This window comes from Pelodiscus sinensis, chromosome 27 (assembly GCF_049634645.1).
Source record: "Pelodiscus sinensis isolate JC-2024 chromosome 27, ASM4963464v1, whole genome shotgun sequence".
In the NCBI taxonomy this organism is placed as follows: Eukaryota; Metazoa; Chordata; order Testudines; family Trionychidae; genus Pelodiscus; species Pelodiscus sinensis.
In genome coordinates, this window is record NC_134737.1 from 7418669 (window position 1) to 7441320 (window position 22652).

The window sequence follows — 22652 nt, forward strand, 5'->3', positions numbered from 1 at the left end:
TGTTTTTGCATTGTCTGGCTTTTTTTCCCCCTTCCTCAGTTGAACCCTCTCCAATATGTGTATTCAGATAAAGTCCATAATCCAAATGTGTCCATGAACATTTGCTGAACTCCAGTGCTTTGGCGCAAAGCTAGCCCTTGAGACTGACACTGGTCTGCCTCATTATAGTGTCGGTAGTAACTAGGGTAATGTCAATAGAGCTGAACCTGCATAAACCTCGTATGAGATGACTTCCCTCTTGTACTCCATTGTGGATACTTTGGAATGGATAAGTAGAGCATAATCTCTAGGCTTTCTGCAGTCTCCATAGTTTGAGACTCCCCTTCAGATAGACCATATTTATCTTCAGTCTCAGTAAGCTTTTCAAATTTAGTATTGTTGTTGTTTTATTAGGGCTGTAGCTCTTACTGTGCAGAGTAAACAGAAGAAGCTTGTCTCCCGTGACCCCCGAGTAACTATGAGGGTTGAACGGTCATCTAGCTAACATTCCTGTAGTAAACCCACAGTGCTTCTCTGCAACTCAACATAAACTGTCTATCTCCTTATCTAATGATCAACATTGCATGAAGTGAGTTCCCAAGCAGAATGGAATGACTGAGGTAACAGGGAATAAATGTATCTTTCCTCTTATAGGTAGGAGAAATGCTTCACTAACTCTTCCTGTGTCTGACATTTGCACCATGGTTTCTTATTAGTTCCTCTTATATAAGTATGTGTCTTGGGAGTGGAGTAGAGTATATTGTCACTATATAGTAGGAGATCTTGCCCCTTGCATTTACTGATTTCCATCTAGTTTCTTAACTTGTCCTTCAGAAATGGCACTCTCTCTTTTTGGCAACTGAACTCTCCTTACATTGCTGTCGATATGGGACCTGACTGCTCATGCACTATCCTGCAGAGGCAACTCCTATAGCAATGGATGGGGAAGAGTAATCGGAGTGGCACTTGACTGAATGAATGGCAACTGCTTATCAGTGTCTCGAAACCTCAAGCTTTGTGCAGGTCAGGCTTCTCCAGTGGCTTCCTCTATCATGACCAGTTTCAAACTGTTCAGAAGGGGGAGAGGGTGGAGTGCTGCAGAGCTAGGCTTTTTGTAGCAGTGGATGCAGTTAGTTATTTCTGTCCAGGGGGAGACTAGAGAATAAAGGTTGAAAGGGGCCAACTTCTTCTCAGGGGCTCTTCATAACAGGGTTATGAGCCCTGGCAACCATGCGGCATACAATAGGAATGGCTTAATCAAAAGTCTGTGCGGTGGCGAGAGCTACACAGGGGGTGCTGTACAGTATCATGATGCTGCAGGAGAACTGGCATCTATGTTCTCTGGGCCAGTTTCTCAACCAGTGGTATGAGTACCCTTAGGGATAGTTGAGAAGCTTGGGAAGTACATCAACACAACTGAAATTTGGAGAAAAACTTAACAAATTCAGTTAAGTGCTCTATTTTTGTACTTTTTATGCCCAAAATTTTCTTTGCCTACCCGATATGATTAAGTTGTTTAAACAACTGTGGTGCAAGGGCAGAAAAAATTGTGTCTGAAACTGTAGGTAGGAGGGGGTAGTTTATTAAAAAGCTTGAGAAACACTGCTGAGACAGCAGAGCGCCAGTGCTGTCTCCTTCTCTTCCTCCCTTGCTACCCGTGTGCCCGCGGAACCTTTCTCACTCGACCGTTTGCTGCAGCTCGGAACCTTTTAACCGGCGCACCACAGAGAGGTGCCCTCGCCGCTGCCTGACTTCCGAGGCGCGGCTCGCGCGGGCGCGGCACTTCCCTCCCCGTCCGGCTCCACTGCCGGCCCGCGTCCGCAGCCGCGCTCGGGGTGGGAAGCCGCGCGGAGGCGGCAGCGGCGGGGGGGCAGTTGATCAGGCGGCGATTGGGGCAGCCCCGTTCCAGACCGCAAGGCCCCCGGGGTCTTGGAGTGGGAGAGGAGGGGCCGCGACGGAGCGAGACCGCGGCCAAGATGAACCTGGAGCTGCTCGGTGAGTGGGTGCGAGCGCCCCCCCCCCCTTCTGCGGGGGGGGGGGCGGGTCTGCGGCGTCCCGAGGGCCCGCGGGGGGGGGGGCGGAACATCTCGAGGGCCCGGGGGGGGGGGAGAGGAACGTCCCTTCCCGCGGGGGGGGGGGGGCCCGATCCTGGGGCCTGGCGGGGACACGGGCGGGCTGGTCGCTCAGTGCGGCGCCCCCCCCCCCCCCCCGCCAGGCGCGCTGGATTTGGGGGCTGTCGCCCTTCGGGCGGAAATCACGTCTCGCCCCCCCCCCCATGTTTTATTATTCCAGGGAATAGGAACAGCCCCTACGTGGGCTCTGCGAAAGGAGAACCGGGTTTCTGTAGGAAGGTCTCGGGGCGCCAGGGAGCAGGAGAGGGGGAGGCAGGAAGCTGCCTGTAGGGGGGTTTTGACAGCTGTTCGGGGGCAAGAGCGCTTTGGAGTCGTTTCTTCATCCCTCTTGTCTGATTGCCTGTCCCTTAGCCAGGGTGGGACCAGCTCTGAAAGGGGGTTAACCAAAAAACTGGAAAACCTGGCCGAGCGGCTGGGTTGCCTTCAATAAAACAGAGAATCCTAATTTTGCAATGCAGAACTACTTGGACTACTGCTAGGGGTGGAGGAGCTGTCAGCCCCTTGCTGGTTTTGTTGCCAATGTGCGCTCAGTCAGTTTCACCAACACAGCTGCTCCTTCCTCTCAGCCAGAGTCTGTGCAGATGTATGACACCTTGTTGGAGGGACACAGGGAGGAGCTGAAGCAGGGAGGAATCTTATTTGAAAACTGACAGCGACACACCTTGATAGTTGGGTAAAGCATCTGGGGTAAAACATAAAGATCCACACTGATATGTTCGCGGTTATCTATGCTTGCCAAGGCATGATCCTGCTACATGCAAAATATCTTATTTCTCATTGATTGTACTGGGAGTTTAGCGTGCTTGTGGGACCTATTCCATTAGAATAATTTCAGATGGCTTGTGTGTGAATTGAAACAGCGTGGGATAGTTCAGTATTAAGTATGTGATTTTTATAGAATTTTATTCAAACATTGTTTGTTTTGTTGCAGAGTCATTTGGACAGAACTATCCTGAGGTAAATCTCTTTTCTCAAAGGTCACTTTTTCTTTAACGTTTGTTGGATTACTGGCTTGACTTTATTTGTATTCACTTTAAATCTTTCCTGCATCATTTAATTGTTGTTCTTAAACACACACACACACACACACACACACACACACACACACACACACACACACACACACACACACGGCATCTGTTATAGGGCTCTGTTTAACTGAGGCTTTAAGAAAGTTAAGTTGTCATGCCTTGCAACTATATCCATCTCAAAATTAATTGTGCTAATGAAGCCATTGTATGTGCAGGACTTGCTTGTAAGCAGTCAAGTGCAGTAGGGAAGAGATGCCTGTATGGATATAGATCTCTGCATTGAGTTGTTTGGTATCTTCGAGAACCCAAAACACTGTTCATTTATGAATGTGTTATTTATAGGGGAAAATATTATCTTCAAATTTGGCATCAGGTTATCTGACTTTGAAATCTGTCAGGTTAAGATTTGTGGCTCCTTGGAACACATGAAAAGTACACTGTTAGCATAAAACTTGTATTAAAAATAAAAAGTAGTCTTGGTCTGTCTTACATCTGGGCTGACTGTTTGCCATTTGGCTTGGAGAAGGGGAATTTTAAATATGCTCCTTTCCCACTTCAAAATAAATTCTGAACATATTTTTGTACTTAGTGAGCTTTAGAAAATGCACTTTTAAAAGCAGTTTCACTCCTAGTGGTTTGGCTTAAACCTGGTTGAGTGCTCCTTCAAGTCTGACTATGCCGATCCAAATATCTGGATCTTAGTTTTCAACTGAAATCTCAGGTGGTAGCTCATAAGTTTTGCCCATAAGACTTAAAAGTAGATAAAGTGGGCACAAATCTTGAAAGCAGAAGTTGAATTCTAATGGTCTCCTCTGCCACTGTTTATTTCCAGGAAGCTGATGGGACGCTGGACTGTATCAGTATGGCTTTAACGTGCACCTTCAATAGGTGGGGCACATTGCTTGCAGTGGGCTGTAACGATGGCCGCATTGTCATCTGGGACTTCTTGACGAGAGGCATAGCCAAAATCATAAGTGCCCATATCCACCCTGTCTGTTCTTTATGGTAAGAAATTACCTTATAGAGATTGAATGTGGTCTTAAGTATTATGAAATTTCTGTTCTAAACCAGAGTTTATGGGAGGCTCCTAAGGGATTAGAATACTCCAGTGCCTCATTCCTAAGATTCTCTTTCAAGTTCAGAGATTGAAACCCCTTTTATGTTGGATGCCACACTATGTTTGCTGGGTTCCTTTGTCTGATTTTACCTCTTTTCTCAATAGCTGTGAATTGCAGGTCTTTCAAATTTGTTGTCAAGACTACAGCATCAAGAATGCACTCCTGTGATTTAAAAGAGCTGTCTTTCTGTCAAATAGTGTAATTGGCCCTTAAAACCAGAGAATTTTAGAGAATTCTTTTACTGGTAACTTTTGTATAAAGCAAATTCATTCCAGTTTCACTCTATTCCGGATTATAATCTGTGTCCTAGCACAGTATCTTGGTCTGTCTTTCTGCTTTGCTGTGAATGGAATTTGGTCAACTCTGAACTTGCTGTGAAGTGCTGGCCATTTTCAAGATCCATTGAAGTAACCTATAAAAATGAATAAATTGAGGTCTATCAGCACTTCATAGGAGCTCATCCTCTAAGTAAGAACATAAGAACGTCCATACTGAGTCAGACCAAAGCTCAGTATCTTTTATTTTGACTGTGGCCAATGCCAGAGGGAGTGAACAGAACAAGTAATCATCAAGTTATCCCCGCTGTGTCACCCATTTCCAGCCTCTGACAAACAGAGGCTAGGGTCACCATTCCTATCCGTACTGGTGAATACGAATCAATGGACCTATTCTCCATGAATTTATCTAGTTCTTTTTTGAACCCTGTTAATGTCCTGGTCTTCAAAACATCCTCTGGCAAGGAGTTCCACAAGTTGACCATGTACTACTTGAAGAAATGCTTCCTTTTGTTTTAAATCCACTACCTATTAATTTCACTTAGTGACTCCTAGTTCTTATGTTATGGGAACAAGTAACTAACTTTTCCTTATTTACTTTCTTGATACTTGTCATGATTTTATAGACCTCTATCATATCCCCTCTTAGTCTCCTCTTTTCTAAGCTGAGTTTTGATGAAACGATATGCATAGTCAGTCTGTGGAAACACAAAGATGAAAGCTACATTGAGCTGCCCAGAAGACATTTTTACAATAGCAATTCATAGTTCTAATAGATAATTTAAACTACTTTTTTGTGAGCATTAGTTTAGTGTATTGTCTTCCTTAAAGGGTAATTTGTTTCTCTTCTCTTGCAGCTGGAGTCGAGATGGTCACAAACTGGTGAGCGCTTCAACTGATAACATCGTATCACAGTGGGATGTTCTGTCTGGAGACTGTGACCAGAGGTTTCGGTTCCCTTCACCCATCCTGAAAGTTCAGTACCACCCCAGAGACCAGTAAGTTCTATAGAAAAGAGCCCTCCTTAGGGGGCTTTTATGAGCTGAGTGAATGTTTTCCTTGTGCAGTTGTATAATAATGAAAACCCTGTATATCAGGTCTTGTAAAAGGATTTTGTAAAAACACCTGAATGTTGTGTCTAGTCCACCAGATGCTCTCCCTTCAAAGCCTTAGCAATATGAACAAGAATAAAAATGTTTTTGTTAAGACTCTAGCCTGCTTAAAGATAGTTTTGGGAAATGGAAAAGGATAAACAAAAGGATGTGTCTTAACAATTTATTTACACATTTTTTGTTGAGTTGGCACAATTGATGTATATGCTTGGGAAAACATCCCTAAAGAGATGTACACGTCAACGTGGGGCTGGGGGAGGGGAGGAATAAGACTATGTTGTTCCACAGTTGTGGGCTAGAATAAGTCAGTTAATATCTGTTGCTCATGAATGCAGGAGAGAAGCCAAGGAAACAAAAGAACTTGTATCCTATTCAGCTACACTACAGCCCTGCTTTTCTCACAATCCTTCAACTTTTTCATACTAATAAATGTGAAAATTGGAGACACTTGGAAAAAGAGAGAAACTGCTAACTCTTTCTTTCTTTTCTCCTTTGCAGAAACAGGGTTTTGGTGTGTCCCATGAAATCTGCACCAGTGATGCTAACGCTCTCTGATTCAAAACACGTAGTTCTACCTGTGGATGATGATTCTGATCTAAATGTGGTGGCCTCTTTTGACAGGCGAGGGGAATATATCTATACAGGCAATGCCAAGGGGAAGGTAAGACCACAAAGTGCTGATGTTCAGTGAGTGTAATTACAGGTTGGACCTCTGGTCTGGCACCCTTGGATCATGACTGATCCCAGATGAGGGATTTTTCTGGACTAGGGGAGGTCATTTCTGGCCCCTTTGCCACCGCCCCCCCACCTCAGACCTGGCCCAGCTGCTGGCCAGAGCCTGTCATCAGCCCTACTACCCTGCTGGCCCCATCGGGCTCCTTAGCCCTGCCAGGCAGCCCTTCTGGGGCACTCCATGTTCTCTGGCCCCACTGGGTGGTCCTTTAGTGTAACTTTCTGGTCCTGGAACAGCAGGATCACAGATGTTGCCAGGCCACAGAGTCCTGGTTTAAGTGTCCATTTAGAGAGGTCAAGTGCCTGGCCTTTTTAGGATGAAGTCCTTTGTTTTGGTCTGTGAGACATGTTCCCTCTGAGAGTTTCTTGAATCATTACTATTATATGATGACTATTACCTTTGGTAAAGCATATTAACCTTATCTTTGAAATCTGTAGAGATAAAAATGCTGTTTAAGCACTAAGTATTTGTATTGCTACTACATCCAGGAGTTCTGTGGCACCTTAAAGACTTATTTATTTGGGCATCAGCTTTTGTGGGTAAAGACCCACTTCATCAGGTGCCACAGGATTTCATATTGTTTTTGCAGATACAGACAGACTAACATGGCCCACCCGCTGATACTTGAATTGCTACTGTTATTGAAAAGATTTCTTTGGGTCTGTCTTCTTCCAGTGCACTTAAATCACATGATAAAAAGTGCCATAGCTGTATAATTCTTATCCGAGATAGAGGTACTCACCAAGGTGCACCTGCTGATTTATACCTCTCACTGTGAGGTACACATTCTTCCTGTTTTCCTACGAGGCGGTGTAAGGCATAGGGTGGACAAATTCCTTGTTGCTCAAAACCACAAGATTTAGTTGCAGAACAGAAACTAAAAACTAAAAATCCCAACTTAGTCTCCGGCATCATACCTAGGTTACACAGCCTCACGTTGTGAGAGTTCATGAAAATACTGATTATTTTCTGTGTTTTTTTATTTATTTATTTTTTTTATAATCTTCAGATCTTGGTCTTAAAAACAGATACGCAGGATCTGGTTGCTTCCTTCAGAGTAACAACTGGAACCAGCAACACCACAGCTATTAAATCAATAGAATTTGCCCGGAAAGGAAGGTGAGTAGGAGAGAACTGGAGATGAATTGAAAAGTTTTAATATGGATGAATGGATTATAAATACACTAACTGAACATATGTTAATCCATATAGACACCGATGTTAAACATAAATATGTTGAAAGCCTTTCCTTACTTGTCACCTCTAGAGTTTTGTTGAACTCTACTGCAAGAATCAACCCTTGAAGTACAGCAGTGAATAACATTAGAAGGGTTCCATTCTGCTTTAGGTTTTGAGCTCATTTTTGGATAAAATATTCTGAGTAAAAGAGCATGACTACCTGTTGCTGTGGCTCCAAAATTAGTTGCTGTGGGGGATGTGTCAGCTATAAAATTCAAGTTCAAGCTTAACAGCTATACACTCTCTGTTGCAGAAATGTCAAGAGCTGGAAATGTGACAGAAGAATGTGTTGATTTCACAGTTCTGGCTAGTTTTTAAAGGATAACTTTATTTTTTGAATAAAAAGTGGGAACGAGAAGGAAATGAGATGAATACATCTCTGGCATATGTTTTCTTCATAGGTACATGTTATAGCAAATGTTTTGTTTATATGGGGTTCAAACCTGTTAACTCAACTGTCATTAACATCCGGGGGGATTTGTGTGTGCTCAGCATCTTCTACGTGCAGACCATTATTGTTAAACATTTAAAACAGGGTATTTTACCCATTAGTATAGGATTTTTAAATTATTCTTGAAATCCTTGCTTTAATGTAAACAGCTCTCTTCTGTGTTCTCCCTCCCACAGCTGCTTTTTAATAAACACGGCTGACCGAATAATCAGGGTGTATGATGGCCGGGAAATACTAACCTGTGGGCGAGATGGAGAGCCTGAACCAATGCAGAAGCTGCAGGATTTAGTAAACAGGTAGGAAGAAGCAGTGAGAATGGTGGCTTGAGAGAGAAAGCTACATGTTTTGGTGAAACCTTCACTGCTCAGTATGTTCAGACAAAGAATAGATCTCATTCAGATCACCTTTGATGTAACCTAATAATTGTTTCTCATAAAGCTTGTGCTAAAATCCTACCTTCTCTACGTTGTACAGTAATGTAAATGCATTGTTTTGTCTAATGAATGGATCACTTGTTCACCGTTGTGTTAAGTTTCTCTAAAGCACCTGGCATTGGCCGTTGTTGAAAGATGTAATACTGGGATAGATGGATCTTTGATCTGACCCAATGTGACTGTTCTTACGTTTTTAATTCCCTTGCATTCAGGACACCGTGGAAGAAATGCTGTTTCTCTGGGGATGGGGAGTACATCGTGGCAGGATCAGCACGGCAACATGCCCTGTATATCTGGGAAAAGAGCATTGGAAACTTAGTGAAAATCCTCCATGGAACCAGAGGGGAGCTGTTGCTAGATGTAGCAGTGAGTGTCTCCCCCATAATTTTGTTGTCAGTTGTAATTCTAACAAACAAGCTTTCTTAATTCCCTTAAAAATAAACTTTTTCTTTCTCCTCTTTTATTCATCCAAATAATTCTAGTGGCATCCTGTCCGACCTATCATCGCTTCTATTTCCAGTGGTGTTGTATCAATATGGGCTCAGAATCAAGTGGTAGGTATTTTATGGATACATTTCCATAGGGGACAGTAGCCACTTAATTCTCTCTGGGCAGGTTGTGTTTCAGTGTTCTGGCAGGCGATTCTCCACAGAATTTTCTTTCCAAAAAGTTACTGAATTTGCTCTTGATTTAAGGGCATACTGAAGGATTTTGGACCTTCAGAGAGGTAGCCACGTTAGTTTGTAACTGGAAAAACTTAAAAAACAACAAATAGTCTAGCAGCACCTTAAAGACTAACGAAACATGTAGATGGCATCGTGAGCTTTTGTGGGTACAACCCACTTCTTTAGATGACTGGAGTATTAAAAGTCCAGATCCAGGAATAAATAAGAGAAGGCGGGGATGAGAGGGAAGAAGGGGGGAAAAGGAAAAAAAAGAGAAAAAAAGTAGTGAATTAGATTATTCAAGTTACAAGAGGCTGATAAGAACAATTTGCACCTCTGTAAGTCCCCATTGTTAGGTTGGTTGGTTAAGTCAGTGGTCCCAAATCTTTGGGGCTGCTGGATGCCTGGTCACTAGGCGGGCGCACATAAATGCTCCGGCGGGCACCGCGTTGGGGACCACTGGTTAAGTCATTAGGATGTGGAAGGTAGTGTGGGAGCCAGCCATGTATTTATTCATTACTCTCTGATAGGAATCCAACTTGTAAATGAAGTTAAGTTCCAACCCTGTGTATTTGGATTTTGCTCACTTTAAGCACAGCAGCGTACATTAAGGGACTTCTCATTTGCTTGAAGATAAGCCTGAGCATAAATAGGGATGTAAAAAAAAGAATAAAAATATTTATCATGTAGCCTATAAAAATTCTCTTGGTTAGACAGTTAGCTGCTCCTGGGGCTGCCCCTTGCAGAGTTTAACTGTTAATGGCAACCAATAAGCATTAGCTTATCTGCTAACCGGTTGAACTCTTACATCCCTAAGCATAAGCACCTTGCTGAGTCTGAGCCTTATAGAAGAGCCTGAATTCTCACGTTACAGGAACAAAGTCTTTCTCAATTTATTATTCTCATATAACTGACCTGAACGTAATCCCGAACAAAAATGATGAAACCTAGCATGCATCCTCCTAGTTATGGGAGTCCTTATTAATGTGCAATGACAGTATCTGATTTCAAGGGCTGAAAGAAATGAAAATGACCAGATGACCACAGAAACTCACTTTCCCAGTGTTTAGTCTGCCATGTGACTGTGAAGCTCAAAGAGGGGCCAGTCTTGTGACAGTGCACATGGTTTTGGTGCAGGGCTAGGGCATAATTACACAAATGTCTCACTGCAGCTGCTGCTTGTTTGCACCAGGTAAAGTTCTCTTTGAATTTGTGGTTTAGGAAAACTGGAGTGCCTTTGCGCCTGACTTTAAAGAGTTGGATGAAAATGTAGAGTATGAAGAGAGGGAATCAGAGTTTGACATTGAGGATGAAGATAAGAGTGAGCCAGAGCAGACAGGTAACACATACTGCAAGTATATGTGTAACAGAGACATGGCTATACGTGATATTGTTTGTTAAATAATTCCTATGTCTGGACACACGGTAAAATAGAAATTAAAGATATGTGACTAAAAGCAATGATGAAGGATAAAACAAGCTAGGATTATTTGTCATAGGCAAAGCAACACCCTCCACTTGTGCTTTTGCTTCGAAGGTTTTTGTTTGATATCTACCATTTCATGTAAAAAATAAGCTTAGCACCTATCATTAAGAGGCCATACAAAGTGAAATACCTATGCACAAACAAAATAAAAGCAGTAAGCAAACATGCAGTAAGCCTCTTGGAGGGAATCACTGTTGTTAGTGGGAGAGGAAATGTTCAATTTCTAGCAGTAACAACATTTGCCACTTGGTGGTGCCAGAATAAACATTCGAGTGAAAGATGATTTTTAAATCAACAAAAGGTTAGGAGCTTCCAAATTGTTTATAAAATTCTGCTATTGCCAAACACATTTTGTGTATGTTTTGTAGCACATGCAGTGTCTAATGTTACTTCATGTCTGGGCCTTTCAAGCATAAATCAGATTCATAGAATTGTGGACATGAAGGGGCCTGGAGAAATCTTCTAATACAGCCTCTCCCCGAGTTACGAACCAAACATTTGGCCGTAACTCAATCTGTTCGTAAATTGGACCCCATTGAGTTACATAGCGACTGTGCTGTTCATAAGCGCGGGTTGCATTCGTAACTCGGGGACCGCTTTTACGACTGCTCCATGGGAGCTTTGGTCGTAAATGCGAACAGTTGTAACTTGACCGTTCGCAACTCAGGGACTGGCTGTACAGGGATTTTCAAACTCTGAGTCACGGCTTGTAAAGGCAAGCCATTAGCTGGCTGCAAGACACTTTGTTTACCTGTGGCTCTGCAGGTATGGTCGATCACACCTCCCATTGGCTATGGATTGCTGTTCCTAGCCAATGGGAGCTGTGGGAAGCGACAGAGACTAGGACATCACGTCCCGCAGCTCCCATTGGCTGGTAACAGAGATCCACAGCTAACGGGAGGTGAGATTGCCTGTACCTGTGGAAGTGCAGGTGTCAAACAAAGTGTCTTGCAGACAGCTAATGGTTTGCCCTTACAAGCTGCAACCCAGAGTTTGAAAACCCTTTTTCTAATCCAATGCCCTGCACTCAAGGCAGGACTAAGTATTATCCAGACCATCCCTGACAGGTGTTTTGTCTAATCTGCTCATAAAAATCTTCAGTGACAACAATTCCACAACCTCCCTAGTCAATTTATACCAATGCTTAACTACCCTCATGGGAAATTTTTCCTAAACCGCCCTTGCTGCAGTTTAAGCCCATTGCTCTTTCCTCTCCTCTGAAGTTTAAAGATAACAATTTTTCTCCCCACTCCCGCAGTTGCGTTATCTGTAGTTGAAAACTATTACAGTGTGCGTTCTCTGGATATTCTCCAATTTGTCCCAATTTAAATGGCAGCAAAAGGTATTTAGTGGTGGGAGTTGTTTTATTTTTATACATATATAAAAAAACCTAAACCAATTTTAAGTCCATTTTAAAACATGACATAGGAAATAGTAAAAACCTGAAATATTTACTGATATAAATGTGTTGTTTTTTTTAAATACTCAGTTTAAGATGTGGTTTATGACTAAATAGAACAAAATGTACTTTTAACATATTACCTCCATAATTTAAGATCCACCTACACTAGGAAAATGCTCTGCCATTTACAATGGGCCCGCCCCATTCTGTCCCTCAGGAAAAAATGTTTTGGCTGCTGGTATAGATAAGGCTTAACTCTTTGCAGCTATTACAGAAAATGTGCTAGATACCTGAATATGTTTGCTTACATGACTTCAATCAGATTAACAAGGTAGAGGTGGGATTTTTAAGACATTGCTGCTGGATTACCCGGATACTTGGGCAAGCGGTGAAAAATCTGATTCTGCTGTATTCAAGAGAAATGTCTTTGGCCTTTTGACTTAACTTCATTATCGTAGATCTTGCATACTAGACATTCCGGCATCAGACATTTTACTGCTCTTTGTACATAGGAGAGAGCTGTGTTTTCCCTCCCTGACTACTTCGCTGTATTTCTTTGTTTTTCAGGTGCTGATGCTGCAGAAGATGAGGAGGTGGATGTAACCAGTGTAGATCCCATTGCTGCTTTCTGTAGCAGGTAACTTTAAAAAAAAAAAATCTGGAAATCCCAAATATGTGCTGAAGATTCTCTGTGTAATATGTAAATTGCACTTATTCTATATGTAGCAAGTGGCTATGTTGTTATTTTCATGTGTTGGGGTTTTGCATGCTTTCCTAACAGGGCTGAGAGGAGTTATGTGTCTAGAGAATAACTTACTGAGACCAAACGCAGAGTGTACAAGACTACTGTATTCTGCAGTCTTACGTGCTACCCTAACAAGGTGTAAAACCTTAACATTTCACACCATCTTTAGTTGTCCTTGAGAAACAATAAGGGTATAGTCCTATCATATTGCTCTCCCCTGTTGTTTTCCCCCAAAGACCTGACAAACTTGTAAAGATATATCTGTTTTTACCTTCTTAATTTGCCTAAGCTTCGAATCTCACATCGTAGCCAACGTAATGGTGGTCCAGGGAGTACTATGAAAATCCATTACCACAATTTTGTGTGTCATGAGGCACTCTGTGCTTCTTGGAGTTAGATTCCTTGCCTCCACAGTGCTTCACCTTCCCTTCTCAGTCGTCTTTGTTGTTCGCAGTGCATATTTTTATTGCCTGATAATTCTGTAGAGTTGGGGTGTGACTTCTTCCTGCAGCAACAATCTTACATTTGGGACTTAGAGAAAAATGTATTAAATGTACATGGCTTAACATTAAAATATTTTCTCCTTCACAGCGATGAAGAACTGGAAGACTCCAAGGCATTGTTGTATTTACCTATTGCTCCTGAAGTGGAAGACCCAGAAGAAAACCCTTATGGACCTCCACCTGATGCTGTGCAGACCTCCTTAACTGATGAGGGAATAGGCTCTGAGAAAAAGAGGCAGTCATCATCCGATGGACCTCAGCCGCCAAAGAAGAAACCCAAAATGACCAACATTGAACTGCAAGGAGTGCCTAATGACGGTGAGTGAAAGCTGCCATCTTTTTAGTGTCCATTCTGCTCTGATGGTGGATGTTTCATCTTTGCTGCATTTCCAGCTGCCACCAGTTTCAAGACCAGGCATTACAAAATCACTTTCTAATCCTGCTAATAGACAAAACCTTGATGTTGCTTTTGATAGTTGTTGTCTTTGGCCATCGCCCTATACGAAGTTCTGTTAAAATAACAGAGTCCTGTGGCACCTTAAAGAACTAACAGATTTATTTGGGCATAAGCTCTTTTGGGCAAAATCCCATTTCGTCAGATGCAACTGAAGTAGGTTTTCGTGGATAGAGACTAATGTGGCTATCCCTCTGATAAAAGCTCTGTGGTAACTTGCATTCCTTTAGAAATGAGTGAAGTCACTCTGAAACTGATTTTTACTGCTCTTTGTACATCATTCATGAATCTGCTCATTTAGCCACAGAAGGTTAAACTGGAAAAGTTTTGCCATTGAATAAGTCACCTTTATCTCTGCTAGCCCTCACTTTAGAATAGCATTAGAGCCTCAGTCTACAGCAACAGAAATGCAGTATATTGAGTTCATAAGTATATTAGAAATAGTATATTCAATTGGTATATTGAGTATATTAGAAATAGTATATTAAATGGGTATATTGAGATCATAAGTATGATTAGAAATAGCAAAATACATTTTGTTCTGTGTTTATGCCATTCTGCTAAAATTGAATGTGTCTCCCTGATAAAAAGCTGACTTGTATCCTGTGGGAAGGTGTTCTCTTCAGCTGCATTGATTTAGCAGTCTGAGACTGATTCCTAGAAGTAATTATTGCCATAACTGTAGTCCCTATTTGCCCTCACCCTGCTGATTTCATGCACTCACAGTGTTTTGGATGTTTGATCAGTGCTAGTCATTTCTAAAAATAAAACAATCTCTTGTACAGGTTTTCAAAACGTTTTTTCCTTCTGTGATGGAAAAAACCCATTTTGTGATGACGGAAATATAAGGGGAGTGGTGGATCAGGTGACTTCACTTTGCCACTCCAATGGCTATAATGCATGTGTGACTATTTCAAGTGCACCTGTCTCTCTGCAGAAGTTCATCCGCTGCTGGGTGTGAAGGGAGATGGTAAATCCAAGAAGAAGCAAGCAGGCAGGCCTAAAGGATCAAAAGGTAAAGAGAAAGATTCTCCATTTAAACCGAAACTCTACAAAGGGGACAGAGGTGGTTTACCTCTGGAAGGAGCAGCGAAGGGTAAAGTGCAGGCGGAGCTGGGACAGCCTTTGACAGGTAAGGACCCAGCGTGAGCGTCGTTGGCTTGCTTGGTGGCCTTGCTTTGTACAGACCCTGACTTGATACAGTCTTACCACTTTATCTTCCCAAATGGCATTTGCTCACTAATTGTTTAGCTGCTGTCAAGGATAGGCAAAATTTTCCTTTATATTGATCACAGAACAAAAACAGTGTACCAAATGAAAACACACACCTGGTTACGTATATTGCAACTAAAAACACACAGGATTGTCTAATATAATATTACCTCAGTCTTTTGTCAATAGTGAAAATATTAGTGATGGTTTAATTCTTTGCCATGGTACGTGATGGCTCTTAAATTCACAATAGGCTTTGGTTTGCCAACCAGGGAAATTGTGTTTTGACATTGGTGTCAGGGCAGAATGTAAATGGTGTGGAGGATTTTGAGGTGTAAGGTATTGCTCCATGCCGTCATCAGTAGTGGTTGATATGTCAAAGAACCTTACATTTGCATAAGCCTAATTGCTTCACAAGAGCATTGCTGCTAGCAGTGGCTACTTTGACCTGGTTGCAGGTACTTAGCAGTGCAAAGATTATTGCTGCGTTTGAGAAGTTTCTTGCTGACTTGATATTTCTCTTCCTTATTTTGGTATATTGTACATTTTATGGATTATTTCTGGTACTTAAAAAGTTACGATTACACTGGGTCAGTCCAAAGGTCCATATGTCTAGTATCCTGTCTTCCAACAGTGGCCATTCCCATTCTGGCTAATAGGTCTATCAATGGCTATCTTCTGTTAATTTATCTAGTTCTTTTAAGAACTTTGGTCTTTGCAACATCCTCTGGCAAGGAGTTCTGCAGATTAACTGCTTTGTGTGAAATACCTCCTTTTGTTTGTTTTTAAGCCTACTACCTATTAAATTTCATTTGGTAACCCCTAGTTCTTATGGGAAGGAGTAAACAATTCTCCTTTATTTGCCCACACCAGTCATTTTTTTTATAGTTCTTAATTAAATAGCTTTCATATAACACTCTTCACCATACAAGCTTTGACAATTAATATACACACATCCACACCCTCCCTATGCAAGAAACTAACCATTGATCATGAAGGAATTCATAAATATTCAGTGGATTTTCACAAAGTAGTACAGTAGTTTGTTTTATTGTTGAGGATAAAAGTATTTTTCTGTAACTTTGCTTATGAACTCTTTTATTTTCTCCACCTCTGGGCTTCTCCTGAATGAGCAGCTACCAAAGCTCATGTTTTCCTAACTGTAACAGAGTACTGTGTCTGAGTTCATGCCAAAATATATACCTGTAACTTTCCATTAGGCAAAAGCTTCATTTCCTCTAAAGAAACGTAGTGATACTCCTTTTAGCAGATGCACAATGCTCTGATCTGGCAGGGGAAGATGAGATCTTCCTAATCCTCTATTTCTTAAAGGATACTTTAAAAAGGACACTGTCAAGAGGAAATTAATTCTCCCCTTACACCTGTGTTGGAATTCCATTGAATTCAGTGGGAATTTTATTGCTGTAAATAAGAACAGGATTTGCGGACTTTGCATTTTTCTGTTCACTTGCTGATTCTTGTGCGTTAACTTTAGGAAACCCATCCACTAATTATGGGAGTTTAGCTACTTAACAATGTCCTTTTTAGCTAAAATGGACAGAAAGCAAAGGGTCAGCATTTCACACATGCTGCAGTAAAAGATTGGGATCATGTTCCTCTACCTGCATATTTGGAAACGCTCAGTCAGGTACAGAAAAGCAAAATATGAATTGGCGTTCGCTGTGTTAAGTGCCATTTTCTAGGTGTGTGAAAGTAAGTGATGCATGGAGATCCAAAGACATGATGTGATTCATACACAAAATTTTGCATGTCCTTGAGTACAGCAGCTCCTGCTATGGATTTTAGGCTGTCCAGATTTGATTTTTTTCCTTGCTCCCCACACTGCTGGGCCTATGTTACCCACCTTGCTCATTGTCCTTCCTGCTCTGCTCCTGTTATGTTGCTTGTATTGGTATCAATTAGTGCTTGTTCTTTGCATACAAGGGGATATGATATCAGAAATTTGTCTACCTTCCAGGGCAAAAATTGTCTATTGGATGTGCAGCTTGACTGGTTTTTATTGTTGCCATTTAATCTTTTGATGTTCTGTACCCTCCAAAATGCTTGAAATGGAACCGAAGCTGTTAGCCAAAACCAAATCTGATGCCATGCAAAAATTATTCTTAATAGTGAATGTAATTCGAATGGCTTTAAATGTCGTCCTTGTTTTGGCACTTAGGTGTATCTAAAATTATCCTAGATTGCCCAAGTAACTAGACACCATACACTTTAGTTTAGAGCAAAACTATAGTGCTAAACAGTATCTGATTTCTGAGGATTCTGAACTACTCTGGCAGGCTTTCTTTGCATATCCTGCTCCTGCCTGCACCATCATGTCGTGCTAGAGGGATGGAACCAGTTTTTAAAACCAAACAGGTACATGAATGAGTGTGTGCAGAATACAGGACTATACATGGCTAATTAAGCACTGTATTCAAACAGCTATAAATGGAGAGAAAGCATCATACAGTGTTCAACATTGAAAAGGAAAGAAAAGGGGAAAAAACACTCCAGTTCAGTGCTTTTAAACAATATACAAGATGTGTAACCTTTGCATTTATGTGACTATATATTCTACCTGTTCTTAGGCAAATGGCATTACCATCATTAGCGAGACTTTTCTTGTGTTTTTCGGATACTGTATGTGTACAGTCCTAGAGGGGTAGCTTTATAAATGTTTGTTTGACTTGCCTGAGACATTTTTTTTGTAGGTGGATTACAGCCTGCATTTTCTTTGCAGCTTGCCATCAGTACTGCTGTACTTCCATCTCCTCTATAATGCCCTTTCAAAGAAATTTCCTAGTATATGATCTGAATGCAGCAAAAGTTAAAATGAGTTCCCTTTCCCTTGATTTTGGACATCATTGTAAACTCAAGGATATAAAAGCTAAATGGAATCATTACAGTATTGTCTGATACCTGTAGATCCCTTGCTATAGAATTTCACCCATCGTTGTTGCTGATGTTGGGAATGTGTGCGCCTGTATTGCGCACTCATAATATTATGTATTTTTATTGTTGCCATTTTATTGTTTCACCTACTGAAACGAGGGTTAGGAGGCCACACACTTTTTCTGAGATCCTGGAAACCAGGGCTTCTTTTTCCTAAGGAATGGTGGATTTATAAAACAAATTATTAGCCAATCCCCCACTGGCGTTAACAATCTTAGTGGGTGCTAATGGGCAATGGAGTCTTTTCTTTTTATTGTGCTATCAATAAAGTTTGTATTTTTTCATTGGTGCTAATTCAGATGTGCTTGAGCTTGCTTGGGCATTAAGCAGCTAATTAGTATTATTTTTATACCATACTTATCTTCTGTTGAGAACCAATTAGAGCAGTGTTTCTCAACAACCAGTCCATGGACCGGTGCATGTCCCTGAGATCTCATTGACTCAGCTAGTGCCTGATATCAAAAAGATTGAGAAACCTGGCATTAGTGCACATCATATTGGACTTAATGGGACTCCTCATAGATCACGTTAGTGGATCTCAGTGCAGGATTGAGGTCAATATGAGGAGAATACACTGGTTGAAATAAGTTGATGGAGTAGCCAGAAATGCCCGGCCTGGAGGAGCATGCACTCTTTCAACTCCTCAAGCCCAGTTAGCTCATAGATAGAAATGTTCAGGCCTGCTGTCTCTCTTTTCCCTTGTCCACCCTGTATTCATGCTTGCCCTGCCAGGCAATCAATTTTTTTTTCTTGAAGGCATCAGGATTCGCTGCTTGTGGATAGTCCCCTTCAAACACAAATGGCTTTCTCCTTGCTTTAGGAGTCTTGTCCGCTTATAGTATGACCCACCACACAGACATTTTGCTAGCAAAGCCTAATTTATACCATGCCTCCTGCTTAAAGCCACTCATTCCTTGCAGTGCTGCTCTGTGAATTAGTGGGTCCATTGCTAGAACAGCAGTGCAATAGGCACACTTCCTCTGGAAGCTGTTTGCTGCACCGCCATGATGAATTCAATCTCCGCAAGCCAGATATCTGGGATGCTGAGCCCAGATCAGTCTCTGCCATTATGTTGCCCAGTCTGACATTCAATGTATTTCTCTTCAATTGATCCTGTAAAAATGAGTTACAGTATAAACAAGCTAATTGCCTGAGCCGTGTTATAATTTAAGACTGAAACTGTGCAAAAAACTTGAAATCCAAAACCAAATGGAACTTAGGTTGAGGTCAGTTATGTTGTGATCTGAGTGTCGGGATGAATTTAAGTCTGAAACTCAAACCAGGTAAGTTTGCTCAAGCTACTGCAGAATGAGAACAGAGTCCACATGTGGTATTTCTCTGTGCTTAGGGTTCTGTGCGCAGGCATCTTAAGTGGCGGTATAATTGCCAAACTGCACTCTGTCATGCTTCTAAAAAGTAGCATGCTATAGTTGCAGTATCTGTTTTAGTTTGTTTTTCTGGCAATGTTAGCGTATTGGGTGGCCTCCAGTTTCTAGAGCTGGTTTGGGGTTCCCTGGCGATTAAATATTTTTCACCTTTCTTTGATCTCTTCAGCAGGTGGTGCAATCTCAGAACTGTTATGAGGACATGTCTGCTTTCTCTTCCTCTGTTCTTTCCTATGTTGGCACCATCCTGTGGAATATGGACAAAGTACTTGGCTAGATAATGAACTGACTTGAACTTAATACAGCAGCAACCTGATTGCTCATGGATGCAGGGAGTGACTTTTAGAAGAAGTGAATTATGGAAGAGAAAATGGCCTTCGTTCCTTCCCCTCAAACCCCTTTTCCCCAAACAGTGTAAGATATTGACTCTCAGGATGGGAGATTTGCAAAGAAACTGAATGGAGTGTCTCCTTATAGCATTTGCTGAAGCAAAGTACCAGCTTTCCTTTAGCTAAGAAATCATTTTCTGTTTAGTTCTGAAGCATGCCAAGATTTTTAATCCCAGGACCATGTTATCCTCTGTGTATTCCTGAAAACTTCCATTTCATCCACTCATTTCAGTGAATTGTTGTGCGTTTTATTCTTTCTTTTGTGCCATCTCTACAGTACTTTACAGTAAGTTAAAAAAAGTCTGTTAATATCTTTATACATACAGCCCTTTTGTACCACCACTGCTCGCTCATGTGCAAGGTCTGATGTCATGCCAGCAGGAGAGGATTTCAAATTAGGAGCGGGGATAGATAGTCTCTAAAGTCTGCAAAGAATGGGCACTTTATGTAGTGGTTTATGGAGATGAAAGATGCCAGCTTCACAACATTTTTGTTGGTAGAGTTGGGGAGGGAGAAGACGGAAGCATGTCTAGATAAGAGCCAAGAATGTGACTTTGTTGCCTTTAGGCTAAGGTCTAAAAGATTGCATTTTGCTACTTGGTTGTTTTTGCTTTCAGTATTAGTTCTTTTTATATCGTCATATCAAGTGACACTGTTGGATCCTTCTTTTGCTGACCTGTCGTTGCAGTTCAAGAAGAATGAACCCCAATATTTATCTCAAAAGAAACTGTAGCATAAATACTCAAGCTTTTTTTTTTCAGTTAAATATCAAAGACCTTGAACAAGAGCCAAGAAGAGCCAATCATGAAACTGTGACGCAGGTTTAAGAGAAAAGGAGCCTTATATATTGTTTTAAGTGGTCAGATTTTTTCCCCTGGTGGAATAAAGGGAGGAGAAAGAGGTTTTATGTTTTTAAAAATCTCAAACTTTCTCTTCTTCCCATGTATGCTTTAAATTACCTTGTTCCCCAGTGACTTGTATCATACTGCCACTGTACTTCTGTGCAAGGAGAACTGGTTGGGAGCATCTCTAAAGTCAGTCAGATTGGTCCATTCTGATGATTAAATGACATTGATTAATATATACACAAAATTGAGATCAGCCTCAAGCCACACTTTGGAGTGTGCAACATGGTTGATCGGGGGGAACTTTTTGCAAATTAGTTCACAGGAAATTAGGCAGGATGTCTTGCAAATTATACTGCTGGTTCTTCAGGGTGCTGACTCTACCCTCAACCATTGAACTCAGTAGAGTTGACGCTCCTAGTGTCTTTCAGGAGTTGCTCCGGAGTGTGTAAGAAGGGACCCCACATAATAAAATCACTATCTTAGCTTGAGTAGCAAAAATGTAGTGTTGGACTGCTTCCTCATGGAGTCTGGAAGATCAGTTGTTACTTTACTTTGTACAGTGTTGGTGTAATATTTTTTGTAAGTGCTTACTTGCTTAATGCTTTTAAAACCTGTGGTGGTATTATGCAATGTCCTCTTTTATGATATCACCTAGAATGAAATGCTCCCATCTCAGTTTCAATCTGTAAGTTGTGTGGCTGCTCCTTCTTTCCACTTCAGTTCTAGATGACAAACCACAGGTGACAGACACACACAGAAGGCATGGAAAAACTGAAGTTCAACAGTACCATCTCCCCCAATAACTTCTTTGTGTGTAGCCCACATAATCCTGACAATACATCTGAATTTAAGGTGATCCTTATTCAACCCTGAGCAGAAGAGCGTCTGTTTTGCTTGAGACTGACCAGATGGAACATCACAGCGATTCTTTCTCCATCCCTGCCTACTTTCCAGGTGATGCCAGCAAGTTATTCGGCTTTTTATGCGGCAAATTAAAACAGAGCTTTCAGTCTCTGTTCTCCTCATTGCTCAGGGTGGGTTACACTTGTTCTTCAGCTACTTTCATTTATTTCCTTGCCTTAGTGCATCCAGCCTGTTCTCATTTTTTTGCTTTGTTTTTAACTTCAAAACGTCCTTCATAATACAGAATCCACTTGTCCCAGAAACCCAGGAGGTGAGACAAGCCTGGGCAAAGAGGGCAATTGCCCCAGGACCCGGTGATGCAAAGGGACCCACAGGGCTCCAACCGCTGCTGTGGTAGCAACCTAAGCCCTTAAAATCCCTGCTTCTGTGCACCGCCTCTGTGTTCCAGGCTGCTCTTAAGGCAAGCAGGAGAGGTGGGAGCACTGTGTGGCATGCTCCAAGCAGATTGTGTGCATGCGGCGTTCTGGGGTGCACTGAGGGCCAGCTGCCCTGAGCCCTGCCCCTTCCAGGAGCCTGGAGCCAGCCTCCCTTCATCTTGCCCAGGGACCCACCATGGCTAATGGCTACCCTGCAGTCAGGTACCTATGTATTCTCTAAAATAAGCAAAGCAGCCAGCAGCAGCATAGAAAACAAACAGTGGGAGATGAAGGAACACTGTAAATCAGAGACATTCATGAGAAAGCCAGTGGTTTTGTTCCTAACTTACAGTCCAGTGGCTTGCTTCATTTAATGGAGCTATTTGTTATTCCACTCTCACATATACTCTACTATGCTTTCCTTGCCCTTTGAACTCTCAGACAGCTCATTTCAAGTCTTTCATGCAACTCTTATAGTGTATCCGAATCCATCACAAGCCCTAGTACTGCCCAGGCAACGGCTCTGAAGATTGTCTTAAAGCATGATTGTCATGGACTCCAGCTGTCAGTTGTGTTGAATGCTTCTTCAAATGTACAGTGTATATCCTTGGGTTTTTTTCCCCTCTGTTGTCTTAATTCATTATTTTGATATCTCTGTAGTTTTGTACAAAATGATCCGATAATGGCCAGTTGGTAGCCATCACTGATATAGAGCAGTGATGTTAGCTTCTATGTTTGTAAATAAAGAGGTATGTTTTATTTCTTAAACTTGCAGATGAGTCTCTGTGCTCCTTTCATTCCATTTGTGTATCGTGGTAGTGCCTGAA

At 41.8% G+C, this 22652-nt stretch overlaps 1 protein-coding gene across 5 annotated transcripts in view; it reads left to right on the top strand.

The window, feature by feature from the left end:
- Positions 1-1750: 1750 nt before the first annotated feature.
- Positions 1751-22652, top strand: part of RBBP5 (RB binding protein 5, histone lysine methyltransferase complex subunit) — a 118398-nt gene continuing 97496 nt past the window's right edge. The window contains exons 1-14 of one of the 5 annotated variants that reach the window (XM_075910510.1): positions 1752-1974; positions 3043-3068; positions 3975-4147; positions 5393-5533; positions 6146-6308; positions 7390-7499; positions 8247-8366; positions 8717-8870; positions 8987-9058; positions 10391-10508; positions 12625-12694; positions 13394-13623; positions 14697-14891; positions 19478-22599. In XM_075910510.1, coding sequence (XP_075766625.1) covers positions 1956-1974; positions 3043-3068; positions 3975-4147; positions 5393-5533; positions 6146-6308; positions 7390-7499; positions 8247-8366; positions 8717-8870; positions 8987-9058; positions 10391-10508; positions 12625-12694; positions 13394-13623; positions 14697-14891; positions 19478-19506 — 1620 coding nt within the window. In that variant the 5' untranslated portion in view covers positions 1752-1955 and the 3' untranslated portion in view covers positions 19507-22599. Of the gene's footprint in view, positions 1975-3042; positions 3069-3974; positions 4148-5392; positions 5534-6145; positions 6309-7389; positions 7500-8246; positions 8367-8716; positions 8871-8986; positions 9059-10390; positions 10509-12624; positions 12695-13393; positions 13624-14696; positions 14892-19477; positions 22600-22652 lie in introns of those variants that run through there. The other 4 variants (XM_075910511.1, XM_075910514.1, XM_075910515.1 and 1 more) reach the window with 4 other exon arrangements.